Source organism: Perca fluviatilis, chromosome 21 (assembly GCF_010015445.1).
Source record: "Perca fluviatilis chromosome 21, GENO_Pfluv_1.0, whole genome shotgun sequence".
NCBI classification, from domain to species: Eukaryota; Metazoa; Chordata; class Actinopteri; order Perciformes; family Percidae; genus Perca; species Perca fluviatilis.
Genome location: NC_053132.1, coordinates 8,153,113 through 8,167,440, shown reverse-complemented (window position 1 = coordinate 8,167,440; position 14,328 = coordinate 8,153,113). Strand labels below are relative to the sequence as shown.

Below are 14,328 nucleotides of genomic sequence, written 5' to 3'. Positions count from 1 at the left end.
CAGCAAAGCGACCTGCCCCCATTTCTGAGGGGCTACACCAGAGCATGTTCATATATTTAGTTTAGTGCACCAGGCCAATTATTTCGCAATGGGTTAATCATCTATATGTCTGCTCCCTCCTCTTGTCACCCACCCGCACACACACACACACACACACACACACACACACACACACACACACACACACACACACACAGAGAGAGAGAGAGCTGATGATGCTGTGGCAGTACGACTGATGTGATTTGGCATTACTGGGCCATGAATCCTGCTGAATGCCCTAAAATGTTGCCTCCTCTGTGCCCACATGCTCACACTCCCCACAGTCCTGTCCTCTCAGCAATCACTCCAGCGACCCCCCATCTCCCAGATCGCGCTGTCGAGCCTCACCCCCATGCAATCATGCCAAGTACTGTATGTTCACTTGGGGTGTGTAGACTCTGGGAATCCTCCAATGAGTGTGAAGTCAAGATATAAGCCTCTAGTCAACCTATTCTTACAGTCTGCAAGCAGAGAATTTGGAGCTGCTCATACATGCCCCTCCATGGAGCTGTAAAGTGTTGGATTCTGATAAAAACATGATCCCAAAACTTTATGTTTTTAGTACCTCAGTTTGAGGAATATTAATATCTCCTAATACATTCAGATTTTCATTTAACAAAGTAACGCTATCTGAAACGCTTTAATGCTTTTTAGACACAAGTAGCTTGGCTCAATAAAATAGTATAAAATTAGCAATTCATTCTTTAAATGGGAACACCTACATAAAAGTTAGGAGGCTTGCAAGAGACTAAAATATCGCTCCAAAAATACACACTGTCCACATACTTTTGGCCACATAGTGTATAATGATATAGTACATTTTCTGAAAATTCAATGGCGGAACTATTTTATATTTATCTATTTTTGTATATGAATTATTCAGATGAGAAGGACTGTTTTTGGTTAATCAAGTGAAACAAATACTTAATTATTGATTCGCAACATTGCCCACAATTGCATGATACAATAACAGAGATATTACAAGGCTATATACCTGATATATATACAGTTACTGTAAGCAAAATATGTGACAGGGGAGCATTGTCTGTTAAAATAGAAAGAAAGGTTCCTTCCCCAAACTGTTAACACGAGCCTAAACCATGAAAATTACCCTAGTCCAAAAGTACAGGAGTGTTCACACAGATTTGTCCATTACCAAGAAAGAAACCTTTGTTGTTATACAGTAATGTGTGTCATATATTTGCAGGTCTGTTGGGCAGAGCCATTTTCACTGGCTCTTCCCAGAACCACAGCACCCTCCTGCTGGAGGAGGGGGCCGGGCTGCTGTACGTGGGAGGCAGAGGAGCCCTGCACGCACTCAACACCTCCAACATCTCCACAACTGCAAACCTCACAGTGAGTGCCACGGTCAGATCACCACGTTAATTGCGACGAAGAAAACAGCCCAAACAAACCCCCGCTTCACAAGTTTTCTCCCATAAGTGTTAAAGGAGGACAAACTAATAATAGCCTTAAGCAGATTGAGCAAATCCTGTTGTGTTCCTCCAATTTTATGGCTGTTGGATTAAATGCACCAGGCGTTTATTCAAGGGTTACTGAACAGAGTCAGAACTCAGTGACGCAGCCAGAGAATAGAGTGAGCTGTCTTCTCTTTAATCGCTTCCTGTTTATCACATGCACACACTTGTTTTCTTCTCTTCATCTCCCCCTTCTCTGTCCATAGATCTTTCTATTTATCTATCTGTTTCCCTCTCTATTTATTGAGCTGAGTCATCCTTATTACCCCCTCCCCATTGTTTGCAGATTGATTGGGATGCTTCCCCTGAACAGAAGAGGCAGTGTCTCAACAAAGGGAGAGACAATCAGGTACACGGCCGCGGCTCGACTCTCGTTTTTTCTTTTGATGAAACTCTTTATTTACTGAGTAATTATAGGAGAACATAAATTAAACCCTTTTTTCTTTGTGATGTGCAGATTGTTTCTGACAGCAACAAAGTTGAAAAGTCCTTTCAATTGCTTCTTAATCCATTTTTCCCAAAAAGAAAATCACACTCATTAATTGAATATTTGCATAAAATAGCCTATACATGAAGTGGATTGACTGGCCTATGTTCTCCAGTTCTTTGTTATTGTGGAGCCAGAAATAACTAGTTTTTCTCTGTTTCCTGCAGACAGAGTGCTACAATCACATCCGCTTTCTGCAGCGATTCAATGAGACTCACCTATACGTCTGTGGAACAAACGCCTTCAGACCTCTTTGTGCTTACATAGTAAGAGCGTGCGTGATTTCATTTTAGTGCAATTATGAGTAGAAGGAAACAAAGGAATTGAAATGAATGCTTGTCTTTTTTCTCTCTGTCAGGATGCAGAGCGGTTCAGATTCTCCTCCGGCTTTGAGGAGGGCAGAGACAGGTGTCCATATGACCCAGCAAAGGGATACACTGGCCTCCTCGTAGGTGTGTCTCCCAAATTAGCATTTAATGTGTTCCATAGACAGCTTGTTGGTGTAGTCAAAGCAGCATGCAGGCATTATTAGCCTTTGTTAGACTAAAGAGGAGCTGTGTCTTCGGAACTCAAATGGTTAACCTTTTAGGGCACAATGATTGAGCCCCACTCAAACAAAAAGAGCCTGTAGCCATGCTAGCTGCTTTGTGAGGCTGTACGAAATACTAACGTCATCGTGTTAAGTGCCTGTGAAGAATCTTAGTCATCCAGGTCATGATATATCCAAAGGGGCTAAGTTAAGGGCAACTGGACTCACTTTAGATTCTCACAATGACAATTCTAACATGCTGATGTTTAGCAGATGATGTTCACCATCTTAGTTATTGTTTGCTAATTAGCCCTGAAGTTCATCTGAGCCTGATGGGAATGTCATTAGTTTTGCAAGTATTTGCTCATAAACTAAAGTTCTGAGCTGATGATGGTGCTGTATGAAAAGTCAGAGTATCACTAAAGTTATTGCAATTCATTTTAAGGGGACCACGAATGCCTGAACCAAACTTCATGGCAATCTATCAGATATTTGTTGAGACATTTCATTTCGGACTAGCTAAAAATACTCGCAGTTTTTTTTACCGTTACTTACTGATTTTTTATTTCTGTGGTTTTATTTGATTGTATTGTCGATTTCCTTGTGAAGCACTTGGTAACTTAGTTTTGAAAGATGCTGTATAGATAAAATTAATTATTTTTATTACTGGGAGAAAACACCAACAATAAACCTACAAATGACTGCCAGGAGGAAGATGCTCACTCGATTTGTATAACTAAGACTGCTGAAGACTCATATTAGTTTTGGCTTAACATTGGAATGTGTGTGTTGCATTAAGACAGATCTGAATCCTTTATAAGGCAATCTAAGTAAAATAAAGACTCAGGGGAGAACGTTCTCTTGGTTCACTTTTAACAACTTAAGCATGCTAGGATGTGTGTCAAATTACTTTACCAAGTATTACACCCACATTGGGTGATAGGTCAGTTTGCCTACTTACTCTGCAGTATGCCAACTGTTTTCATTTACATCTCATTTAACTCTGATGGCCAAATTTCCTTCTGTCTTCTTCTATCTGTTAATCAGACGGTGAGATGTTCACAGCCTCTCAGTACGAGTTTCGCAGCTCTCCAGATGTGCGCAGAAACTTCCCCTTCCCCACGCTCAGGACAGAGGAGGCCCCCACCCGGTGGCTACTGGGTAAATACATCACACGGCAACACAAGTCAAAGAAGGGAGAAAATCCCTGAAAAAATACGAATAAGTGTGTACGAAAACATTGCATGCACTGGTTTATATAAGTCCACTTGCAGTAAACTACTAAATGGACCAAACCTCATAGCAATTTTGCACATTTTTAGCTCAAACTGATTGACTTGGAGATTGAAAATCACATCAAAAAAATTGCACTGCACTGCAGCTCTAACTGGCTTAGTTGTGGCAATTCAATCATACTTAAACGCTCCATCTTTAGTTTCCAAGGAGACGCTTCCCAGGCTGCTAATAGGTATGTGTTTGGACATGTGGATCTGAGTGTGTGTGTGTCGTGTTTGTGTGTGTACCAGAGGCAGATTTCGTGGGCTCCGTGCTGCTGAAAGAGAGCATCAACAGCTCTATCGGTGACGACGACAAGATTTACTTTTTCTTTACGGAGAGAAGCCAGGAGCAGATTGCCTACCCGAGCCAGACCAAGGTGTCCAGGGTTGCCCGAGTCTGCAAGGTCAGAGAGTGCAACTTACCCCAGATACTATTAACCATAATCGTATTAATGGTTTGGAAAGTTAATAAAAAAAAAAATCTCATAACAGATTGATAGTGCCTGCAAGGTCATGGAAAGAAAGTGTTTAAATGAGGGAGAAGAAAAGTCAGCATTCAAAGTGCAAAAATTGTGGGATTATTTAATGTTTTACGTCACTGATACAGATGTAAATGGATTTAAGGAGACTTTTTGTTCTCGATTCTTCTCTCTCAGCTACCATTCTCTCTTCTAACTGCTGAATGAACCAGCAGTTGGGTGTCTCTAATCTTGGTTTCTTCGCTGACGGGGGTTCTTTCTGTGCCACACTGTTGTCAGGCAAACTACAAGTCCACCAACCTCCACCTCCAATGGCAACCCCTCTCCTCTCTTTATTGCCATCTTTCCCTATTCCACTCCTCCTCCTCCTCCTCCTTTTTTCCCTCTCACCTCATTTCAGTTGCGATCAGCATCCCCGGTCTAGACAGCATGCCCAGCATTTCTTTCTCTGTGTTGTTTCTTTTAGCCATTTATGGTGGTGTAATTACCATCACAGTATGCTGTTGTGCTGAAATCACTGTTGCAGTTTTTCTATGGGATCAAAAAAAAAGTGTCTAAAAGACTCTGTGCTGGTGAAGGGATGTTCAGAAATAAGATCAAACCCCTGCAGTTGCATACAACCTTTAGTGAGACTGTTAAAAAGATTTGCATGAATGTATGAGAGTGCGAAATGAATATAATGAATGTGAAAGCTACAAATTGACTAACCACTTAGCAATCAACTATTAATATCCAGTCAGAGTTAAATCAATGCAAACTACGGGCATGAAATGCCACAGCAAATTAAACTTAACAAGGAAAAAGCCAAATGTATTTCCAAAGATTTATCACTTAATTTCTTTTTTTTTTTTTTGTCTTTCCGGAGATGTTTTACCACAATTTACAGCCTCTTTTGACACATAATATTTCTGGCTTTATCACTCAAACATTTTTTTGTTATTCAGACATGGCTGTATTTCTTTTAAAGGTCCCATGGCATGAAAATTTCACTTTATGAGGTTTTTTAACATTAATATGCTTTCCCCCAGCCTGCCTATGGTCCCCCAGTGGCTAGAAATGGTGATAGATGTAAACCGAGCCCTGGGTATCGTGCTCTGCCTTTGAGAAAATGAAAGCTCAGATGGGCCCGATCTGGAATCTTCTCCTTATGAGGTCATAAGGAGCAAGGTTACCTCCCCTTTCTCTGCTTTGCCCGCCCAGAGAATTTGGCCCACCCATGAGAGAGAGACATCATGGCTTTCAAACGAGCAAAGTGGCAGCTGGTCAAGGCCACACCCCCACCCTCCACCTTGCCCCCCCCTCTCTCCTCCTCAGTAGCTACAGACACAGAAATGGCACATACTAAGGAAAGCTCATTGTGGGACTGGCTGTAGTGGCTGTAATTCTGCACCAAGGCTGAATTTTGGGAAAGAGACTTCAGATACAGTATTAGGGGACCACTAAGGTCTATATAAAAGAGACTTCAGATACAGTATTAGGGGACCACTAAGGTCTATATAAAAGAGACTTCAGATACAGTATTAGGGGCCCACTAAGGTCTATATAAAAGCATCCAAAGACCACCATGTCATGGGACCTTTAAAGATTATTTTTTGGGGGCTTTTCCGCCTTTACTTTTTGGCAGGACAGCTAGGTGAGAAAGGGGAGAGAGAGGGGGAAGACATGCAGGAAATTGTCACAGGTTGCATTCGAACCCTGGACCTCTGCGTTGAGGCATAAACCTCTCAGTATATATGCACCTGCTCTACCACCACCCAGCCACCACCTGGCTGTATTTTTAAATGAATGTTCATTCTGCATGTATTCAGACATGACTGGAGGTTTAGAAAACAGCCACAATGCTTGTGTGACATTTGGCATCTGGTGCGCGAGAGGAAGTGGTATTAACAAAACTAATATTAAGGAAGATCTGTTCTCTCTTAGGCTGCATAACTGATGGTTTTTAAAAATGTATTTAGCTGTTGACACCATAATTAATTAGCATTGTTAGGGCGAGGTATACAAATGTTTAGATGTGTAGATCTTTTTTGTGACATTCATAAGTCTTTTCCTTACGTGGTTTCACATACTGTTCACCTTGGCACAATATTGCACATGCTCACAATCAGGCAGTAAAGTTATTTCTGAACTTTTTTTAATCCCATATACTTAAACGGTTCATCTCCTCACGATTCTCTCTGCATCCAAAATAAGTCATTTCTGAAAATATGTTTTGGACTCCTCAGCTCCTCTCTCTTTATCAGCTCTGTGGAGTTGTCAGAGCAGTCAAGAGTGTAATAACTCAGTCTGAACTAGGCCACGGCAGCACATGCAGATGTCGAGCTGGTCCCCAGCTCAGCCCCGTGGAAGCCAGACTCCATACTGGTTGGAGGCAGATCTGCAGATAGCGATGGCCCTGGCAGTAGCCTCTGGCCTGAATCCACTGAAGACTTGCCATTTTTGCGCTGCCTAACTAGTTGTCCTCTTCTGTTTCTCACTACCCAGCCAGACCGCATCTACTACTTCTGCAACCATGACCTATTTTCACAGAGAAGGGTGTATATTACATGGAAACAAGATCTTTTCAGCAACAGAAAGAGCAGAAATCAATGCAAATCATTATTTAAGGCAAGACACTACAGGCGAAGAGGCAAAAAGATTGAACTGATAGATATCACCATGAAACTTCCCCAGTTTATTACTTGCAATAAGACAATTATTTTGTATTACAAGTTGCCTGAAATGTTATGTTTTGATATGCAAATGAGGTATTGTCTAATTAAATATGCACTAATTTGCATCATTTCCAGAACAGAAATCTGAACATAAAATAAAGCCAGGTTCAAACTTCTTCTTTCTTTTTGTTGTTATATAAGAGTCAAAAGGTTTTTACAGAGGGAATCATTTTTTCTTTTATCATTCCATAAATCAGAAACAACTGTCAACAGCAAATAACAAATCTATTTTTACCATGAATTTAGTTATAAAAATGTTTATCCGTCTATGAATGATATATGAACCAACCCCTCAGTGAAAACCTTTAGAATATAGATAGGAATAAAAATGGAAAGTTGTGTTACTGAAGTGGAGATTTCTAGCTCAGCGTAGGAGAACAAAATTCATTTTGATAAATCGGTCTTTAAAGATATGTATTGTAAAATTACATACATTTTTATTGGAAACCCTTATTTACAGACACAATATCTAATCAACTCCTTAACATCCTTTAGAAATCCACTTCATGTCTGGCTCAAACTGCTTCCATCATGTCGTCTTGGCTTAATTTCCCCAAAGGCGTATCTCTACGGTGCTACGCTTGGATTCTTCACTCTTATTTTCTTGGATTTACGTCGTGACAGCTCCATGACCCGGACGGTGCTTTGAGTGACATAGATTGTAATCTATCAGTGCATCCCTTTAGCTCTTTCCACAAAAAGAACCTCGTATTTATCTATATAAGAAATGCTTCTGTTGTTTCTCAGTGGCATCCTCTCTGCCAACACATACTCTGCAGAGGTTTTATTCTGTGAGAAGAATGCGAGTGGATGCTTTTGTCTTTCACTTATTACCAAAAATGCAGTTGGTATTATTGATGGAAGTTCTTAATGCAGGCATTTTTGTGTTCCATACTTATGTGTTATGTCGATTTAGGCTACTTTGCCTTTTTGTGTGGGAGGCCGAGGCAGGCAGGCAGAGCATTTTGATGAACGATAGACTTCTGCGAAAGACATAAATGAAGAAAGATGAAGGGCTATAATTCCAACAAACAAAGAGAAGTCTGTTTTTTTTCTCTCTTCTAAATGAGGTGTGCTAAATTACTCTTTTAGGTAGAGATGTCTTGCAGCTTCTCCTCCCAGTAATGCAATTAGAACAAAATGTGCTAAAGTAGGCACTAACATTCAGCTTCAGTTTCACAAGACTCTCCTCACTTCCTTCCCTCCTCTTTATATGTGTATGTGTACATTATGATATTTTTTTTGTAGATGATATCTTTCTTTCACTGTTATTACAATCACAGATTAGTGAGCGTTGTATATGAGTGAGAGAGTTAATTTGTGTCATTTGAAAGTGTATATGCCAGAATTTATCAGCTCTCAGTGACTTTATTTATTTATTCATCCATTCATCCATCCATCCATCCATCCATCCATCCATTGTTTTCTCTGTGCTTCAGAATGACTGGGGTGGCCAGAGGACCCTGCAGAGGAAGTGGACCTCCTTCCTCAAGGCCAGAATGGTGTGTTCAGTCCCAGAGTATGAGCTGCACCTCAATATCCTGCGCAGTGTGTTCGTTTTGCAGGGTCGAGATGCTCAAAGCAGCATTTTCTATGGCGTCTTTGGCTTGGAATGGTAAGAGACAACATCACATTCTGCTTTTATTAAAGTGGCCATTTGTAACTATTTGTAACTTGTGAGCTAAACCGGGTAACGTTATCACTGTCACTGTGTCACGAGCCAAATCATTAAGAGTTTGTCATAGCAACCAACGTAATAATAATAATAATAATAATAATTAAAGTAATAATAATTGACTTGGTTTTGCCCGTTTAGCTCTTGGTTGTTCTTCGTTTAATTTCCTTCTTTCCTGTGATGGCCCTGTCCCAGTACCAGTCGTAACTACAGCAGATAACTTCTAAAATAAAATAAAAATACTATTTGGTCTAGCCTATATAAAGAAATCTCCTACCTTTTACCTGCATACTAACACAGGCTTTTACGGTGTTATGCCAAACTCTGTGACCCGTCTGAATGTGTTACTGTAGCGCCGTCTACCTGCCGTAAATCATTTTGTGACTTCGCGGGAAAAATCGGAGCCGGGCAGAGGCATTAATATAAACTAAATAAAAGTAGCCTTCTTTTCACTGTTAATTTTGTTTGCTGTTACAGGTCATTTATGATCATCAGATGGAACATTAAACTTCAGAAACATTTAAAAGTTACATACAGTCACTTTAAAAAGGAAAGGCAACTTTATTTAAATAGAACATTTCAGCAACAATGCAATTCAAAGTGCTTTACATAAAACTTTAAAGAGCAGTTAAAAACATTCATTAAAGAGAATAGAAAATAAAAACAAGCTAAAATATAATGGCAGGGCAGGCCTCTAGCTCACCTGGTAGAGCGCATGCCCCATGTAGGCTCAGTTCTTGCCAGCAACCTGAGTTCAAATCCAACTCGAGGCCCTTTGCTGCATGTCACCCCCTTCTCTCTCTCTCCCATTTCCATCTCTTCAGCTGTTCTAAATAAAGGAAAAAACCCTAAAAAATATCTTTAAAAATATATACATATATAATAAGGCAGGTATAAAATACAAGAAAAAAGTTACAGTGCAGCAGTGCAAGAAATGAACAATTAGCTTTTAAGTTTAAAGGGGTGATAGAATGATTATATAGGGTATTTCACACTGTTCCTTATGGTCTCCTAATGGGGTATGTAACATTAGTTGGGCTGAAAATGGCCCGGTTGATGTTTTATTGGCCCTTATGCATCCCTGTGTTTTGGCCCTATTTGTAACAAGAGCTTTTCTTCCAAATATGGTATGGTCATGAATATTTAGATGAGCTGCGCGCTGCTTGGTTGAGCCTTAGCCCCGTACACACACATATAGACGCGCGCTGATTGGTTGAGCGACTCGCCATACACACGCATTAGAGGTCGTGTGCTGATTGGTTGAGCGAATCCCCAATACACAGACATTAGAAACGCGACAGAATCTCATATTCCAGACACTGCAATGTTTCCTTACCAAATTCACTTCTGAGACTTTTTTATGCGAGAAATCAACTATATAAAGCTCAAATATGGGCCGTTTTACGAAAATGGATGGCTAATTGCAAATTTGGTAAAACTTTGTGTCGGAGTTCAGCTGCCTGTGTTGCTGGCTCGCCGCCTGGCCTGCCTTCCTCCACAGACCCCGGCTTGCTGTGAGCTCGATTGAGCTCCGGCACGGCTGCTGCAGCCCACAGCACCTCATACCCGCGCAAAGTCACCGTTTGACGCCGCTGCCCTGACAAAGCTCCTGGGCCTGCATCTCCTCTCTTCCTGCTGGCTAAATGGCCCGTGTGTGAGAGCGCGGTCAGCGAGCTTGTTACACCAGCAATCTCTTACCACATGTTACACATATGTCACGCCACTTAGCTATACAACATATAACTATATGTTTTATAAAGCTAACAACGGTGTCCGATTTCAAGTTAATGAATATTTGTGAGCTGTAAGGGTTTCGTTAGCTGCGACTGTCCCTGCAATCCTATGTGTACAGATTGCGGCTAGTTAGCTTCATTTTTGGTCGTAATTCGAGTATATTTACAGTTTGAATTCCGTCACGCCACTTAGCTATACAACATATAACTATATGTTTTATAAAGCTAACAACGGTGTCCGATTTCAAGTTAATGAATATTTGTGAGCTGTAAGGGTTTCGTTAGCTGCGACTGTCCCTGCAATCCTATGTGTACAGATTGCGGCTAGTTAGCTTCATTTTTGGTCGTAATTCGAGTATATTTACAGTTTGAATTTCGTCACGCCACTTATACAACATCTAACTAAATGTTTTATAAAGCTAACAACGGTGTCCGATTTCAAGTTAATGAATATTTGTGAATTCCAGAGGAATTCTATGAGGTTAGCTAGCTCTCATTGATAGAGCTCCATCCAGCCGCAGGCTCTATCAATGAGACTCATGGACAAGCGGCGTTTATTTTCCCAATCGTTTGTTTAAATAACTCAACACATTATAATTACACACATTATAAGATTAACTAGAATCTGTGGTAAGAGAATGCTGGCGTAACAAGCTCGCTGACCGCGCTTTCACTCACATACACCGGGCATTTAGCTAGCTAGCAGGAAGAGGGGAGTTGCAGGCCCTGGAGCTCTGTCAGAGCAGCGGCGTTTGGTAGTAGTCCACCAGCCCAAACGGTGACTTTGCGCGGGTATGAGGTGCTGTGGGCTGCAGCAGCCGTGCCGGAGCTCAATCGGGCTCACAGCAAGCCGGGGTCTGTGGAGGAAGGCAGGCCAGGCGGCGAGGCAGCAACACAGGCAGCACCAGCCTCTGAAGTCCGACACACAGTCGAACAAAATTTGCAATTAGACATCAATTTTCGTAAAACGGCCCATATTTGACCTCTAAGTAGTTGATTTCTTGCATAAAAAAGTCTCAGAAGTGAATTTAATGGTAAAATAGCATGAACAATGTATACATTTTCTGAGATCTGCACGACCTAGATTCAGAAGACTAACTGATCTCAGGTCAGTTGTGTAGCCTATGTAAATGTTGGGGCGTGGCCGTTCTCTTCAGCAGCAGTTTCAAAATATGAAATTTTCATAGTAAAAGGGTGTCAATGGGATTTTGAGCTTCTATGTATGTCCTATTTACCCACCGAACTGTCGTTATTCAACTATGACAGGGTAAAATCGGTTTTGCATTCTATCACCCCTTTAATAAATGGCAGCATCAAACAGAAAAATCTACAGCCTTGATTTAAAAGAACTGTTTCCTTGGAGTTTGTTCCAGATATGTGGTGCTTTAAAAACTAAACGCTGCTTCTCCATGTTTAGTTCTTCTCTCAGACTCTGAGGACAGAAAGCTGACTTGTCCCAGAGGACCTGAGAGGTCTGGATGATTCATAATGTAGCAGCAGATCAGAAATGAACCATTTAGTGCTTTATAAGTAGAAATGTTGTTTTTCTGGTTGCAGCTTCTCCGCTGTGGAGATATGCTGCTTTTCTCTGATTTATGTCATTGTAAATTGAATACTATGTTTTTTTGGACTGAACAAACTGGTTGAACAAAACCAATTTGTTTGCAGACGTCACCTTGGGTTCTGGGAATTCTTCTTCTATTTTTATTTGACATTTTACAGACTAAACAGTTAAAAAATTATCTACAGATTTATTGAAAATGAGAGCAATCATTATTTCAAACCCCTCAAAGTGAGTTGTTATCAAAACAGAGCTGCAGTCAGAGCTGATGTGACAGTGTCAGAGGACGATGGCTGCCAGCCGGTGGAATATCTGGCAATGATGCGAGTGTGTATTTATGCTGATATGCAGAGTCATGCTGCATAAAACTGTCCCAAGGGTGTTTCTTCTGATGGAGAGGATAGCATTACAACGGGACAGTAACACTATCTATTTCTCTTTTGGCATATTTTTTTTTTCTTCTTCTTCTTCTTTTTTTTTTTTTTTTTACTGCTACACTTCCTTTTGTGGATATTCGATCTCAACTTCTGTCTCCTCATACACTGCAGCAGCTGTCTTTTCTTTCTTTCTTTCTCTTTCTTGTCTTTCTACATGCTGGTTTTTCTTTAAAAAAACACACACACACTCACACACCTGTGTGAGTAGTAGTCGTCACTGTGCGTTACACTCAAGCATGCACATGCACTGCTCACTCGTTTTGAAGACAGATTCAGGTTTCTCTTCAGTCTCATTTTACTCACTTGAATGCTTTTGAAAGCTGAGGTGGGCACACAATGGATTTAAGAATGTGACGCAGACATTTTCCACCCATTACTAATCTCACCTGTAGGGTTTAAGATTAAGGGTCACCTGGTTCCCAACTTCCAACTCATGCTGTCGCTATGTTGTTAGACAAATCTTTTCTTTCACCAAAGCCACAAATGGGCCTGCTTTATTCCTGACTCACAGGGAGTGGGTATTTCAGTGCTGTGAGTGTGGTGTTGAAAAACAAATATTTCCTATTGGAGTGGATGATTGGAGCAGCTACTGGAGATAAAGAGGGAAAATTACACACCTGTCAGTGACGGCACTCCCACATGTCCATTCAAGAGAAATTGATAAGATCCAGGAGGGAAATGTGAGCATGAAAAAAATTGATTTACCATCGTAACACCCCCAGTTTTCACAGAATAGAGAAGAGCAGATTAGTGCCGATCTGTGATGTGAAATTCGATCTGGGTGGCAGTTCCTCCCCAGATAATAACCTCTCTGTGTTTATCCAACTTCTAATCATTTATACTGACTGTGTCCTCTGGATGTGTCTTTCGGGGTGGTGGTGGGGGATCTTCTTTCAGGAAGAATATCAAAGCATCTGCTATCTGCCAGTACGCCTTCTCAGATGTGCAGAAGGCTTTCGACGGGCCGTACATGGAGGTGCAGGACTCAAAGTGGAGGGAGTACACGGGGAAAGTTCCAGAGCCAAGACCTGGATCTGTAAGCTTCATCTATTAAAAACCACTCGTTCCACCATCAGTAGAGTATTTGATGTCCCGCTCATTTCTCTGTCTCTGATCTCTCCACAGTGTATAACAGATGTGCACAGGTCCCAGGGCATCAACTCATCTCGAGACCTCCCAGACAATGTCCTCACTTTTGCCAGAAGGCACCCACTGATGGCCGGCCAGGTGCACCCAATAGGGGCGCGCCCACTCATGTTCAAAAGAAGTGTCAACTATGTCAAGATAGTCGTGCACAAGGAGCCGGCGCTGGATGGAAACATTTATACAGTTCTGTTTTTGGGAACTGGTAAGTTTTGCTACTGAAAAGACCAAAACAAGGTATGAATGGGCTTGGAGCGGAGTTCAACAGAAGTCAGAGAGTATTAGGAGACAGGCTTGGTTTTGGTCTTTTTATGGGATTTGTTGAAAATGTGAAAAATATAGAATAACACGTTCCTTTACAGATATATACTCAAGTGTCTTGTTTGACACTTGGTTGTATCTTTCCTTACAGATGACGGGTGGCTGCACAGAGCTGTAGACATTGATGGAGAAATGCACATCATAGAAGAGTTGCAGCTGTTTGAAAAACCCCAGCCCATAGAGAGCATGGTCATATCCTCTGCTCTGGTATGTGTTTGTGCATGAGATATACAATAGCAGAATGAGAGTTTAAAGATCACCTCCACTCAAAAATGTGTTTTTCTCATTTTTATGTCCTGTAAAATGTCTGGCCTTGACTATACTGACTTGTATCTGTGCAAAGTGTTTGTCACTAGAAGGTGTTTTCACATTCTTCTACTGAAGGGGGAGATGTCTGTGCACTTTAAGAGTAGATGTGTTTCCAGCCCCTTTTCAGAGTGTTTTTAAAAACATTT

At 41.2% G+C, this 14,328-nt stretch overlaps 1 protein-coding gene across 1 annotated transcript in view; it reads left to right on the top strand.

The window, feature by feature from the left end:
• sema4gb (sema domain, immunoglobulin domain (Ig), transmembrane domain (TM) and short cytoplasmic domain, (semaphorin) 4Gb) overlaps window positions 1-14,328 on the top strand; it is a 43,330-nt gene that overhangs the window by 18,145 nt on the left and 10,857 nt on the right. Inside the window, exons 3-12 of the mRNA XM_039788210.1 lie at window positions 1,247-1,395; window positions 1,804-1,866; window positions 2,172-2,270; window positions 2,363-2,456; window positions 3,581-3,694; window positions 4,060-4,214; window positions 8,443-8,618; window positions 13,307-13,445; window positions 13,535-13,757; window positions 13,965-14,080. Of these exons, the coding sequence (XP_039644144.1) occupies window positions 1,247-1,395; window positions 1,804-1,866; window positions 2,172-2,270; window positions 2,363-2,456; window positions 3,581-3,694; window positions 4,060-4,214; window positions 8,443-8,618; window positions 13,307-13,445; window positions 13,535-13,757; window positions 13,965-14,080 (1,328 nt within the window). The remainder of the gene's footprint in view (window positions 1-1,246; window positions 1,396-1,803; window positions 1,867-2,171; window positions 2,271-2,362; window positions 2,457-3,580; window positions 3,695-4,059; window positions 4,215-8,442; window positions 8,619-13,306; window positions 13,446-13,534; window positions 13,758-13,964; window positions 14,081-14,328) is intronic.